This window comes from Poromitra crassiceps (assembly GCF_964638095.1).
Source record: "Poromitra crassiceps genome assembly, chromosome: 6".
NCBI classification, from domain to species: Eukaryota; Metazoa; Chordata; class Actinopteri; order Beryciformes; family Melamphaidae; genus Poromitra; species Poromitra crassiceps.
In genome coordinates this window covers 23,229,103-23,245,147 of record NC_139627.1, presented here as the reverse complement: position 1 = coordinate 23,245,147, position 16,045 = coordinate 23,229,103, and the positions used below count along the sequence as shown (strand labels likewise).

Sequence of the window (16,045 nt, the reverse complement as noted above, 5' to 3'; positions counted from 1 at the left end):
CTGTAACGTTACGTTTCCTCAGTCACCACCATCTTCTGCAAACACACTTCTCCCATCAAATGACAGCAAATCTAAACAGTTACATTATTATTATTATTATTATTGTTAATGTATAGAACAGTGCATGAATGAGTTCTCTGACATACTGCTCTCTCGCTATAGCCTACCAGTCACTACTGAAATCTATACAGCATAACCCAATGTATTTTTCTATTTAATAAAAAGAATAATCAAAAACATGTTACTGTACTGGCTAAGATAACATCTTATATTAGATGTAGGCCTACAGTATAATGTTATATTCGATTTTCAATGTGCATGAATGGATAATGGAAATCTAGGCTACTAGATTTCTTAAAAAAAAAATACCAACAGAAGAATATTGCACATTTTTTGGGGGCGCTACCCACACGTTTAGCTGTGTGTTTCTCATTCCACGAATGCACAATCCTTACAAGTTGTACCCCGTTGTAAAGGTGACTAATCAGGCTTTCCAACTATATAAAATACAATACCAATTGGTATTATTAAAGGGGAGAAATAATCGAGCAAAATAACGTTTCCAAACTTTTTTTGAGGAGTTTATTTTAATCGTATTTTATCGAATGAAAAAAATAATAATAATCGGCATTATATATCGGCCATCGGCCGCCCTGCTCTCTAAAGATCGGCATCGGCATCGGCCATTGAAAAAGAAATATCGGTCGACCTCTACTGTCAACCTTGAATATTCACCCCAAGGAAACTGCACATTGCCACTAACACATTCGCATTACACAATGGTTCAAACTATTTTTGTGCTTTTATGCTGGAGATGTACTTGCTGACGTGTTCACATACGCACGATGCGCACGTGACGTGAATGCGAACGCATAGCCAAAGGCAAGTATATCTCCGGCCTTAGTGTTTTAAGATATACAGTAAGTGCTTGAGCTGTAGTATGTGAGTCAGGAATATACAGTAAGAACAAGGCCCATATTTTGAAGATTACAGATGCAAAGCACATGTGAGAGCTCCAGGATACACTAATGTCAGAACCTCGCTGCTGTTTTGTTCCAGCATGAGGCGTGTAATTTGGGCCACCAGGCAGTCATGGAGGTTCTGGTGTTGAGAGGGGCCCTGCTGAACACGCCGGGCTATGAGAACGACTCTCCGCTCCACGATGCGGTGAGGAACGGACACCTGGCCATCGCTAAGCTGCTGCTACAGCACGGAGCCTCGCAGAACGTCCTGTAGGTCACTAAAACCACTGTTCAATACTTCACATACCATCATCCCACTATTGGCTTTGTTTGCATGTTCTAATAAGGGGATCGATGGGGAACTCTTGTTGTAAATCTAGACTATGAAACACACAATATGAACGTCTTGTTGTGAATCGAAACGTTATCTCACTGATTAACTCACTGATTAACTCACTTTTTACAGTATACATCTGGACACTCACGACTGGCAGGCATGTAAATAGTAGGGCTGGGTATCGCCACTGACTTCCCGATACGATTCCGATACACAAGGTCCCAAGTCGATACGATTTCCGATACGATACGATACGATATCGATATTTTAGTTACAATATCAGTTTTGCTTTGATAATGGAAGAGATTCTCAAAGAACTAATGCTGTAAATTGTACAAGGAACCCTCTAACCTGGTGCATTATTAAAAAATATTAATATTTATATTAAGAATTGACCATAAAGCAAGCAGTTACATCATGTAATTCGTTTTTATTTAAACATGACCAACATAGTCATTCAACATCTTATCTTTCTTTACAGTCTTCTCTCTCTTTCTTTACAGTCTTCTGTGAGAAGCCAAACAAATTTAGATTTCCACTATACAACAGAATCATTGAACAGCAGCATGTTGTAAACACTGTTTCATAAAGTATAAATGCTTTGTAAATAAAATAAAATAAAATACAGCTCATGAACATTTCCAGTTCACAAACATTATAGTGCAGATTTGAGGTCTGTACACCTGGCTCATGGTGCAGGTATACATGGTGCATGCACAATGCACAGCCTACAGTATTTATGTTTTTGTTTCAACTACAAACATAAATAAACGTCAACTTGAAACTATGTTTCAACTACCACACAGCCTATAATATTAGAGCCTGTTTTTTTTGTTTTTTTGTTGTTGTAAAATGCATTTTAAAAGATCGATACTGGGATTTATGTATCGATACTTGTTCCTTCACATGAATATCGATTCAATATCGATATATCGATTTTTTTAACCCAGCCCTAGTAAATAGCGCTGAAGTTTTCACTTATTTCATTCATTCATTCATTCTTTTGAAGCTATATAATAATGCTGTTTGCCGGCCCGCCCCTTCAATAAATTCTGTCAGTGCCTCAGCTGTCATTTTAGCAGGCATTCAGCCCTTCATCAGTCAGAACCAGGCTTAGTTTGCCCTGCTGTCTGGAGGTGCAGTTGCTAGATGGATAGCTGGAAGAACACTGAGGGACACTGATTATTTGTGGGCGTTCAGCTGATGCCATCTCAGCGTTCTTGGCCTTGGGGAGGCATGGCGGATGCATGGCAGGACGTCCATGAGGAAGGACTGGATGGTGGTTAATCAGTGTGATCAATAGAACAGTCAGTCTCGGCCAACATGCCGGACATTTGCCTTTGCCATCTTTTTACACCCATCACCCTCTTCTAGGGCTGAGGGATATGGACCAAAAAAATCATATCCATATTTTTATGCTGAATGGCATGACCCATCCCACTGCTAGTGACGTCCCTGGGACTGGGGTGCTAGAACCAGTCTTAACAAGTGCCTACATTTTGGGGGGAAGGGGGTAGGTAGACAAACAAACAAACAAATATCCAAATCCCAAATTGGAAAACAGAATACCTCGCCTTATCACCATATTACGATATTCAAAATCTAAATTGATCCAATATATTATATACTGCTCAGCCCCACTTTGATGGCTGGCTGGATCTCAGCAGCTATGGCTAGCGACAACACATTTACCCCTCTTTACCTTGCTACTCATCTGCAAGGCAAAAGGGAGACAGCGACTGAGACAGTCTGTCATGATGCACAAGATGAATGCATCCTTCCTCGTCACGCACAGTCGATGAACCCCTCCTCTTCTCACACACACACACACACACACACACACACACACACACACACACACACGGCACACTGGACTTCTTTCTTACAGTCACATCACAAATTGTTTCCCTGAAGGCTGAGTTGGTGTGAGAGACAAAGCTAGAGATCTATGGAGATCTGCCTAATTGATTGGCACACAGCACAGGGTCTGAAATCTGAAGTCTTTCAGATCTTCTGTGTGTGTGTGTGTGTGTGTGTTTGAATGATTTCACATGATTTGCTTATCGTCTTAGCCCTGTCCTCTAAATGGGTGATGGCCAGCACAGCTCTATGAAAATCTGCATTGGTGGGCAGCTTATTGGGAATGTAAAAGGAAGTCTTTCAACAGACAAACTACTAAGTGACTACTGATGAGTTTTATACAATCGACCATTCCGACTGATCTCAGAAAATACAATTTAGAAGCATTTTCTGGGAAGGCTACCCAGCAGGGCTCATGACTGCAATCATGGAAGCCTATATATTGACTGTGCAGAGGAAGCGTGTGCAGCCTCCACAGATGCCTGTGCAGCGTCACTCAGGGGTTTGGGTCTGGCAGGGCCTCAACATCCCCTGCCGTGAAAGGGGGTCAACGCATGTAATCATCCACGAGTCAAGCGGTTTATCCAACAACCAGAGACTCTGCTGACCAACATGAAGAAAGCCTCCTAAGGTTCGGAGTATCAAGCTGGGCTGATAAACAGCGGGCGCGCGATACGGATTCTATGAGGAGGTTGAAGGAGACCTCTTACCTACACTAGATATCATCTTAGATTTTGGATATCGTATATGGCATTAAGTGCTGTCTTTTCCTGGTTTTAAAGCCTGCATTTCAGTAAAATTATGTAATTTTTTGAACTTACCAGACTCAGACTGTTCTAGCTGTTGTATCATTTGTTTTTACCCACTTAATCATTATATCCACATTACTGGTGATTATTTATCAAAATAATCATTGTGTAAATATTTTGTGAAATCACCACTAGTCAGGGAAGGAAACCTTGTCTTTGCATTTAATTTGGATCACAGCCTTGTTTTATTAAAAGTGCTTGTGACATGTCACATGTGGCTTTGACTTACAACTGAACATTTGGCCCACTTTGTAGACAATACCAAGATATTATTGTGTATCGCCATTCAACCTAAAAATACCGATATGGTTTTTGGTCCATATCATGCAGCCATAGTACATAAGCAGAGTTGTGGGAGACGGAGTGTCTGTGACTTTGCCTCCCACACTCAATTTTCCACGCTCTGAATTTTCTTTACATATTCTGCTGGCGTGCAGCTGCATCGACCAAAATGATTCCTTTCCCTCAGAAAGCGCGCGTGTGTGTGTGTGTGCCGAGGCCTTTTGATGTTTGTTTGTGTATATTTGTGTATGCGAGGCGGGGGGTGTGAATCCAAATGAAATATTTTATGGACCAGTGGACCTATTAATTGTCCCCCAGGTGTTATCTTTGCTGACGCCTAATCTTTTAGAGACAACCTGCTGGGCTTGGTTCTTCTTCTCCACCCCATCCTCCTTTCCCCCCCATGCTATGCTATGCTTTCTTTTTCATTCGTTCTCTTCTCTCCCTCTGTCCTCAAGGTGACCTCAGTCATGCCTCCTGCAGTTCGCTCAAACTTGAGGGAACATGCTTACCTTTTGGCAGATAGCTGTTTGATCAGTGTACTTTTCGGTGGCAGAAGGATTGGTCGCAGTCTCATGATAAAAGGAGGTTTAGTGCTAAAATGCATTTCTTCAATGTGGGGAAGTGAAGCCATGTGATTTACGGGTTTTCCTGCCAGTTCACTGTGTCAGTGTAGCAGCTCCCAGATTTCTCTGCCATCATGCACATATAGGACCATGACTTATGGATGAAGTAGAGTGGACACTTCAGCACATCCTCATATCAAACAATAATTTTTTATACCTTATTGGAAGAGCATGACAGATGAGGGCAGACAGTTTCACAGGCCTAGGCTGACAGATGGTGCAGAGATGTGGGACTACGACACACAATACCATGACGTGATGTCTTAAAGGAGAATTTCGGTTTTTTACACCACGGTCCTCGTTTCCAGGTTAAAATATGATGTTTTACTCACCGAAATAGTTTGGCTTCATTCGGATGCCCACGGAAGATTTTGAGCTCCGAGTAGTCTCCTCAAACAGGCTATAATGAGAGCCTGCGGCCAGCGTGGGGCATGATGGACGGGAGTGCACGCGCTCTCTAAATGACACTTTTTCTGTCAGATCACGGTTCATTATGGTTGTAAATATAATTATTTAGCTAGAAGCTAAGCTAACAACAACACAGCAGTCAGCATTGATCTGCCCCGGATGGGGTTACAGTGCCCATCTTCCCCCTCTGTGAAACCTTCTTCAGAGAAACCGCAGAAGGGGGAAGATACGCACTGTAACCCCATCCGGGGCAGATCAACGCTGACTGCTGTGTTGTTGTTAGCTTAGCTTCTAGCTATTAGCTAAATAATTATATTTACAACCATAATGAACTGTGATCTGACAGAAAAAGTGTCATTTAGAGAGCGCGTGCACTCCCGTCCATCTTGCCCCACGCTGGCCGCAGGCTCTCGTTATAGCCTGTTTGAGGAGACTACTCGGAGCTCAAAATCTTCCGTGGGCATCCGAATGAAGCCAAACTATTTCGGTGAGTAAAACATCATATTTTAACCTGGAAATGAGGACCGTGGTGTAAAAAACCGAAATTCTCCTTTAAGGCTGAATTATGCTCACCCTGCCATGAAGGGCGTGGGGGTGGAGCGAGGGGCGGGCGCGTCAAATTACGTAAATTTGTTGGGCGTGGTTATTCGCTAGCTCCGTCGGGCGCTCGCGTTGCGCCTGATTTTTTTTCTAACAGCGCGAGCTTCTCTCCAAACATGGCCGCTTTCAAGCCACTGAACCCTGAACACTGAGCTGTGTTTTCGCCACATTTCTTGACCCATGTGGTAGGCTATAAACTTAGATTTGCAACTGTTCGTTTTTAGTCATTTCACCAAGTAAATGTGTTGTGTTGAGAGCATTATTGAGAGAGATTAAAAGCAGCACAGAGTAGTAGGCTATCAGGGCTGAGAAGTAAAAACGGCTTTCAGTAAAAACAAGTTTGGTGAGTCCTTCATGTGCTGATGTGCGGTCGTTTGAGAGTGAAAGCGCACTTAGTACTGCACAGCGTTTCATTGCGACTTTTCACGGGCTGTTCTCCCCATTGTACAATACATGCTGATCACTTTCTGAGTATAATGGCATCAGCCCCAGCGCGAGGTCTACACGGTGACTCACGGAGACTCACGGGGCCCCACCCCCACAGAGCTTTGCTCGAGTATAAGAGCACCTTTATCAGTTTGCACATTTGGCTGTCCCCACTCCCTGTCAGCAGACATCACCAGCAAGTTATCTGCACCCCACAAAAGCTGTTTCACTGCTGTTTTTGAAATGTAGAGAAACTCACTTTTTCCTGACAGGAATCTGTACGGAAAGCGGCCTGCAGACTACGCTGTGAGCCTGGAGATGCAGGAGATCTTCCAAGCAGCCACAGAAGGACCCCACCCTGCTAGTACACCCGTCAGCCCTTCAGCCAGCATCTCTGTGGTATGTTTCGTTTGCACTGGAGGAAATCTGGGCCTATTGTAGCAGGAGCTGGAGCCGAAACTAAATGATCCTTGCTTTCATAAACTAATCCCTCTAACCTTTCAGTTTGAATGTTGCAGTATTCTTGCATTATAGATGTGTTCTTGCGTCCTGTTCCCAGATGAGCGACAGTGTGAGGAGTGATGCGCCGGCAGTGTTTCTGGCCAGCAAGCTGTCTCGGCCCCAACAGCAGCAACTGGCCAAACTGGGCCACCTACTTGGAGTGAAGAGGGCCGAAGCCTTTTCTGGCTCAGGTATACTGTTTTGGCTGAGTCAAACCCGGAGTTGAGTTGACACTGTTCTGGACCTGCATATCCCAAATTCTTTTCTTTTTCACCCTTGTTTTCCCCTTGCAAATCAGCACACTTCTCGTGTTTTTTTGTGAGAAAATGTTTTGTTTGAAGAGCAGACAGACTCGTTGGAGATTCCTCCTGTTGAAAGATCTTGTAAAGTGTGACCCCCTGTGGCAGCTCAGTCATGTACTGTAGTTGGCAAAGATCTGACGACCTCGAAAGTCATGTAGTCTGTCCGAGCTAATAATGATGGGATTGCTATTTGAATGCCCATTTTCCCCCACTGAACCAAGCTCTATAGATCAGTGGTTCTCAAATGGGGGTCCGGGGACCCCCAGGGGTCCGTGGCACTTTGCCAGGGGGTCCACAAAAGGTTTTCAGGAAAATAAAAATAAAAACTTTTTTGTGTGTGCAAAAGCTTTCATAGTTCCACGAAATTATGTTATGTTTTAAATCTAAAATGGTTTGTGGATTACATTTTAATCTACCAAACCTTTCAATTTAAAAGGCAAGCACGTTACCGTGGAAACAATTAAGCTTAGCCCAAAATCACAAATCAGAATGAGGGGGTCCCCGGTATATTTTCTATCTTGTAAGGGGTCCTTGGCTGAAAAACATTTGAGAACCTCTGCTATAGATTGTATTACCTCCAACAGACCCTTTTGTATTCTATAGCTGCTTAACCCATTGATACCTGATGCAGCATTTGTGTGTGTATCCCTTTAAGACAGCGAACCGCGTCATATACACGCAAATGCTGCATCAGGTATCAATGGGTTAAGCAGGATCACTCATCAAGCCTCAACAGTAACTAGCAAGTACTTTTAGAGCGGTATCATGCTGATGTAGTAGCAAAGAGCAGCTCCTTCACTGTTGCCTAGTGGGAGGGAGAACAGCACAGTGCAAAAGTAATTGAAGCGATTCCTCATAAACTGTTTGGAACGACTGTCAGTGATGAATAAACACTAATGGAAAATAGACGTGTTTTTCACCAGGCTCCAAAGTCTGACCAGAGGGGACAGAAGCTGATGCTTTCAGAGAGCCGTTCACATTTTGAACTAAAGGCGAGACAAATCCGCACTCAACACGCCACGTAAGAATTTCTTGCCCTGGAGATATAATTACGGTCATTTCGCACTTGTCAGCCACCATGGCTTGTTGACTGAAGAGGCAATAAGCCTGTATTTAATTTTTGATTAAGTTATAATTCTGCAGCCGCTTGTCTGTTTCTTAGCCTTGTTTCGGTACAAGAAGAACTTTAATAGTGTTTCATTTGCTCTCCTATAGTTTTTCCTCCTGAAAAAAAAGGTAACTTTAGGGATCTACATCTTTTTTTGTATCAAAGGAGGGATATTCAATTTATATTCGCCTCCTCCAGGGGATTAGATATTGAAGGCACCGACTGATTGCTTGTGCTAGTGTTTCAAAGGGAGGTAATATGCATGCAATTTTCAGACACCTTTCTTGGTAATATTCTATATCCGGAACTTAGGAGTTTTGAGAACCCCCCAGCCAAAACCCCCTTTTTTTTCTCTTTTTTTTCAGATCTCATGCATTAAATACAATGTCACACACATGCACAAATGACATCACTGGTCCACAGCTTGAATCAAATCAGCTTGCGATAATATGTATGAGATCATATGTGTGAGATTAAATTCCGGACTATAAGCCGCGGCTTTTTTCCCGTTTTTTGGCCTTTTTTGCCCCCTGCGGCTTATATAACGGTGCGGCTTATCTATGGATTTTTCCAGCAAACGGCCACTCGGGAACCTCCAAAATCTATGGATGTTGGTATGAGGCAGAACGAGAGCAAGACAGACATTATGAGAGCGAGACCCTGATTGGATGATGTTGCAAAAAATGTGCCTCGCGACCTGATTGGAGCACTGTGCCACTACTCTCTCTCAGCCACTACGGTAAAACACCCTCCCTCGCTCCGGGGGGAAAAAGGCAGCGATTGAGCCTGAAAGACAGTCTGAATGAAATTGAATGTAACATTCCCAATTCTATGTATTACATTCTAAAAAACTAACAGCAACATTTTGGAAGGCTAAGCCACACAACTAGCTCGTTGTAATCTAACATCATGCTTCAAAAGATGGAGAACTGGCTGTGTTACGACGATGGCGGCGATTGAGCCTGAAAGCCATGTCTGAGACAGTAGCGAGACAGGAACAACAACAACAGCAGCAGCAGCAAAGGATCATGCACAAACCCGAGACGAAAGGGACTGTCCATCAGGGCGCGGACGACTGTGTCAGCAACTCCCTCCCGACTACCAGGAGAAAATTACAAACTTCGGCGAATTCACACAAAGAAAGATCAAGGAATATTCCATCGGACCGGAGCAGATCATAAATATGGATGAAGTGCCTTTGACGTTCGACCTGCCTCTCACTAGGACTGTTAACAAGAAAGGTGAATCGTCCATCACGTTGAGAACCACAGGTCACGAGAGAACGAATTTCACTTGTGTTCTTGGCTGCACAGCATCTGGAGTAAAGCTCCCGCCGATGGTGATTTTTAAGCATCTCACAATGTGTGATTTTGTCTGGGGATTAGTGACCTGACTTTTGTTTTGTTGAAATGTTAATAAATGGGAGCTTCCCCAAACAGCCATCTCTTTCCCGACAATCCCCTCTGTGCACGAAGCCTTACATATGGTAATTAAACATCAAAACACCCGCGGCTTATAGACCGGTGCGGCTTATATATGTAAAAAACAGTCAACTCTGCAGGTGCGGCTTATACACCGGTGCGCCTTATAGTCCGGAATTTACGGTATTTGCAAAATAAATCAGCCTTGGTTTTCGGTGAAGTTTTCCTTTAAGACATCTCAGGCTGTTCATCATCTGTTTTTTAAATGGATGGTCCATCCACTGAATGTTCTCAAAATGTACCTCCTGTACTTCTTGACACTAAAAGTAACAGGAACATTTTGAGGTTATTATGCAGTGATTTTCTTTGTCTGGCCCACTTGAGACCAAATTGGGTTGCATGTGGCCTGTGAACTAAAATTAGTTTGACACCCCTGACAGGAACGGTCAACATGGACCAAGACTCCACTATATATTAATAACAGTATAAACTCCCAAAACCTTCCACCCCACATTTGCCTCAAAGGTCGCCAATACTTTTCTGGAATTTCTTGTACAACGCTAGCTTAGTCACATGCACAGTGCAACTGATACACAACTGTACACAACCAGAATGGCAACTCCTTTGTATATTTCCAGTATGCCTATGATCCAGTGGCTTCTGTCTGTCTGTCTGTCTTCTTCCTCCAGTGAGCCATGTAGTTGTGCCAGACGGACCCATGCCCACCACTCCCTCCACCCTCCTGGGCATCCTGGCTGGCTGCTGGGTCCTCAGATACAGCTGTAAGTATGGGCTGAAGTGTCGATTTGGGTGGTTTTCTGTCTATGCAAATTTAGGTAGCATGTCAAACAGACTACGTTCCCGCTGCAGTCTCACTCGGATTGTACCCAAAATCTATTTGAACAGTGAGTGTATGCATTGATAGCATGGGGATGAACCCTGTACCTCAACACATTGCATTTAAGCTTCAAAGAACTGCTAACCTTGAATCTAATCGTATTGGTCCTTGGAGTTAGGAATATCACAGGCTTTTGACGAAAGGGAGTGTGAGGGAGTTACACAATTAATGATACATTCTCTGGTGAGTTAAGGATGTATCTTTATACAGAAAGATTCTTCATACACATCATCGCAATCACATTTGAAGAGCTCTGTTCCAAAATGCTATATATTATTAAATCATTACCTTTTAACATTCAATATCTCTAAAATACAGTGGACCTCTTCTCTAAAAATAGTGAGTGAGTGTGAGAGTGTTAGAGATGCAATAGCAGAGTCAGATTCACTTTCAATATTGTGAGTACATGGCAGGATGCTCCAGCAGAAACTTCTTCCGAGTTTTGAGTGCAGAAAATCAACTTAGAAGGCACGGTATCTGCACATGGTATACTGTAACTCCAGAAACACAGTCTTTGGAACCAGCTTAGGGCTATATACAGTATGATGCCATCTGAGAGAGTAGGCTATGTTTGGTTCAATATCCAATTTACACTGTTTGCATTCCTCTCACTTTATTCTTTGCTGCAATGCAGGCCGTAACAATGTGTGAAAATGTCATGGGAGTTTTAAGCAGATGCTTCTGTCTTCAATTCTCATTTGAGGGAAATCTTCCTTTTTATATGTTTAATTCTTCACAATAATGTTTTTTCAACTTATTCCACATATTGATTGAGTTCAGTGGTGGTTATTTTGCTCTTTTCTTTCATCCCTTTCTGAACTGAGAACCGACAATGCAGGGGGAAATATTTTTAGTCTATTCAAATATTCTCATAGAAAGTCAAAGAAAGGTCAGATCTTTGCAGTGCTGTAGTCCTTGAGTGGAAACTGACGTGACAATTCATGCTTATTACTACTCGGTATATTGGAGGCATATGGCTTCTAGCTTGAAATAGAATACTCTTTTTTTGGACATATAGACATATTTGTTTACAGCTACTGTTATAGCTTTACCTGGCTACTTTATGAAATCTGAAAACTATTTTTGTCTATTCACAGGTGTCTTGAATAGACAAGACACCCCCCCCCCCCGGACACACACACACACACTATACACTACACACTTCATTCACTGTGCCCCTTTACAAAATGTCTGTGGTCTCCAGCAGCATTAGACCACCTGACCATCCAAACCTACAGCGCCGAATGTTTTATGAAAAGCCTCAGATCTCAACAAGTGTTTTCGGTGTCGTCCTAAGTGCGTTTTCATTGTTCAAGATTTCCTGAAAGAGCTGCAGCAAAACATGTAAACACTTGTTGGATGTCTGGATCAATGGGCTACATAGACGTGATGCTGTGATATGCTTTTAACCTGCCCATAAGCCTCCCGCAACCTTTATGCTTGAGTGGTTGGCCAGTGGGCACGTCTGTAAAGGGGAGACTCATTGGACTCATAGAATCCATTCTCATTCAGATATCTTGAGGTGAGAGCGGTCAGGGGTCCCGTTTGAAATTGACCATGCTGGTTTTTCAAAACGCATTATTTAGCCCCCTTCTGACAAGGTAGCATGGCATTGTTGGTCCCAATGGATGCTGTGGGTCTTACAGTTTCATACCCTATAAGTATCTTCACTCTAGATTTAAGAATGAGCCCACTAGAGCTAGAGTAATTGGCGACATTTTTGTGGACGGGTCACCAAAAACGGGGACTGTCCCTGAAAATCGGGGACGTTTGGACACCTTAAGTCAGAGACAAATCCGCCACCTCTCATCCGCTGCACTGTTCCACGTGAAGTTGAGCTTTGTTTGAATTGAGGACAATCCGCTCTGTTCTCGCTTAACTTTTCATTGTCCGTAACACACCGTGTCCTCTAAGTCAATTTTGCAACAGTCAATTTTCAGGTAAATAGTTTGTGCCTGCTGCTGTGTGCACATAGACCTGCTTAAGGCTGTTATGCTCTACGCTAAATACGGATACGGACGGAGCCTTCTGTCCGTACTCTGCATTGATTTTGTGCGTAATTGTGCACATTTTCTGAACGCTTGCAGATATTGACAGAACGGAGCAGTACCACACACACTTTTGACTCTACTGCCCTCTAGAGGGCAGTAGAGAGTATGTGGGCAGTGACGTATTGATTTCCATATGAAAATGGAGCATAAATGAGCCTTTACTGTCAGACAGCCAAATAAGAGTGGGTGGGTGGAGGGGGGGAACCTGTGGGAATCGATGTGCTTCAAGGCTTAAAAATTGGAAGCACTGGAAAGATGGCAAAGACTTCCTCTCTTGTTCGATTCGTGCCAAGTCGAATTTATACGCGAAACTTTAGCTGTTCCCAGCCAGTCTCCCTGGCATCCTTGAACCAAGTTTTCTCGGCAATCCGATATTCAGCAGCAGACTGCTTCAGGAGAAGTAAAAAGGTTCTTTGCTGTCAAAGAGTTGTCTGGCACCTTGGTGTGCCCTTGACTGGTGTATCCGTCAAGAGTGAAATGCCGCGCACGCCTCTGTCTGCCGCTGTCTCCACCAGTAAGCCATTTTATAAGACTGACTATGTGTTTATGTGTGCAGTGCACTTGTGCCACTGTATGGATTGTAGGATAATTTGTATGTCTGGAGTCTGGACCATATTCAGCTTCTCCCACTCTCTTCTCTCCACGCCAACTGAACACTAGACAGCTTGTCAACCTCTTGACAAGATACTGTGGCATCTGTCGTTGTGCACTCTCAGGGCGTTTTCACATGGTCATAGTCCAGTGGTTCCCAACCTTAGGGTCGTGACCCTAAGTGGGGTCGCCTGGAATTCAAATTGGGTCGCCTGATTTTATTTTATTTTATATATTTTTTACACCACACACAATTTAATACTAGTACCGAAGATGATTAGGGTTACTTGCGTTTTTTTGTTGTTGTTTTTTTTAAAGTTCTAGTTAAGTTCTAGTTTAGTTCTATGGCGATGAGTGGTAATTGCAGGTGACATCCAAACAGCGTTGCATTATGTGACAATTACTAATGTCACATAATGCCACTAGGTTAAAAGGCTCTCAATAAAGGATTTATTAAACATGGGGACGATGGTCTAGACCAGTGGTTCCCAACCTTTAGTAGGGCTGGGCAATTAACCCAAAATGTATCAAAACCGACATTTAGAACCTATAACCGACTGAATCTTGCTCATGTCAATTAATTAATTAAATTAATTAATGTTAATTCAGTGAATACTTTCCCCCGCGCGTGCGCTCATGAACTGTCCCCTTAAAAATATATGTCGTGTTCAGTCACGTGCTTTCACCCCGTCCAACTAACACTAGTCTGCGTTCAGGCGTTCACTCAAAGGGAAGCCGTCGGCATGGAGGATGACATGGGCGAAAACACTGACAAACTGTACAATACAGAGTACAGACCTTGTCAAAGAACTGAGTGCAGTTTTTTTAAGCAAATAAATAAATAATCGTTCATTAACACATTCACTGCCAGCTGTTTTCTTTTTACTGTAGGTAGCTTCTGCCAGAGGGGTTTTTTGAGGATTCTGGCTCATCTTTCAAGACCTGAGGATTCTTTTCTGCTAAGATTTTGTGAACACAAAATATCTAAAAAGAACTAATAGAATGTGTGCTTTCTCTGTCTAAAAGAGTTAGTTTGTAGAGTTAGTAGTTATGTAGGCATTAGCACTTGAATACAGCATGGTTTCAGCGTCTGAAAATTTATTCTGAGATAAACGGCTTTTTGTGAAATTCGATAGAACAGTCACTTTAACCATTCATTTTTGGCATCAGTAAGACGTCAGACATCTAAACAATAGTTTTGAACAGTAATTTCCTCCATAACAGCAGGAAACACCCCTCTCCTTCAAACTCCTCCCTCCGTGTGTGTTCTTCTTGGCTGCAGCGGGCGTGTCACAAGCTCGTTTCTGTTGCTGCTGTAACCTCGCGTCACCAGGCTCACTGCTTTGCTGGTGCTGTGCCTGTCTGCTGGCGGCCGCTGGGCAAGTCTGGATGGGCTCGCTGTTTCTTGGAGTTTCGGTTGAGAGCTTTGATGAAGCTTTTGCGATTCTGGTCTTATTTATGCTGCGTGTTTCAAAGTGTGTTCCACCCGTAATCTATTATGCAAATTTGCAATCCCTCACCGCCAGCAATCAGCGCGAAAACGAAAGCGTTTTCGCCAATCCATTCTACAGTATGAGAATGGTTTCATCGCGCGTTCCCCTGCAGTTTTGGCTCTGCTTTTTCTAGTCTGGGAGAGCACTGTCGCCACTTAGTGGGTCGGTGGAATGGGTTGTACACGTTCGGTGGCTCCAATATTTATATAAGAGATGTAAGAGGGTTAGATGCACATCCCACGGTCAAAAAAAATTTTTTTTTTTGACGTATTAACACGTTCACTGCCAATGGCGAGTTGACTCATCAAAAAAAATCCAACGGTTGACTGCCAATGACGAGTTGAGACGTCAAAAAAAAAATTTTTTTTTTTTTTGACGGTGCTACGTGGATCAATGCCCCCCACGTCTCCTATAAAAATATTGGAGCCACCGAACGTGTACAACCCATTCCACCGACCCACTAAGTGGCGACAGTGCTCTCCATTCTAGAGGAAGGCAAGCAAAAAGCAGTGTGAGGAAGCCATTCTCATGAAAATGGATTGGCGAAAACGCTTTCGCGCTTGGGAGCTGGCGGTGGGGTTTTGCAAATTTGCATAATAGATTACGGGTGGAACACACTTTGAAACACGCAGCATAAATAAGACCAGAATCGCAAAAGCTTCATCAAAGCTCTCAGAACCCCAAGAAACGAGCGAGTCCATCCAGACTTGCCCAGCGGCCGCCAGCAGACAGGCACAGCAGCAGCAAAGCAGTGAGCCTGGTGACGCGAGGTTACAGCAGCAACAGAAACGAGCTTGTGACACGCCCGCTGCAGCCAAGAAGAACACACACGGAGGGAGGAGTTTGAAGGAGAGGGGTGTTTCCTGCTGTTATGGAGGAAATTACTGTTCAAAACTATTGTTTAGATGTCTGACGTCTTACTGATGCCAAAAATGAATGGTTAAAGTGACTGTTCTATCGAATTTCACAAAAAGCCGTTTATCTCAGAATAAATTTTCAGACGCTGAAACCATGCTGTATTCAACTGCTAATGCTTACATAACTACTAACTCTACAAACTAACTATTTTAGACAGAGAAAGCACAGATTCTATTAGTTCTTTTGAGATATTGTGTGTTCACAAAATCCTAACAGAAACGAATCCTCGGCTCTTGAAAGATGAGCCAGAATCCTCAAAAAAACCCTCTGGCAGAAGCTAACTACAGTATTGAAAAACGGCTGGCAGTGAATGTGTTAACACGTCATTGGCAGTCAACCGTTGGATTTTTTTTGACGTATTAACACGTCATTGGCAGTGAACATGTTAATCGTAATCGAGGAAAAGGTTTGAAATAATCGTAATATTGATTTGAAGTCATATCGCCCAGCCC

General features: G+C 43.2%; 1 protein-coding gene across 1 annotated transcript in view; it reads left to right on the top strand.

Annotated features, from left to right (window-relative positions):
• bard1 (BRCA1 associated RING domain 1) overlaps positions 1-16,045 on the top strand; it is a 29,755-nt gene that overhangs the window by 9,657 nt on the left and 4,053 nt on the right. The window contains exons 6-9 of the mRNA XM_083638162.1: positions 1,060-1,232; positions 6,583-6,709; positions 6,870-7,002; positions 10,332-10,424. Of these exons, the coding sequence (XP_083494288.1) occupies positions 1,060-1,232; positions 6,583-6,709; positions 6,870-7,002; positions 10,332-10,424 (526 nt within the window). The remainder of the gene's footprint in view (positions 1-1,059; positions 1,233-6,582; positions 6,710-6,869; positions 7,003-10,331; positions 10,425-16,045) is intronic.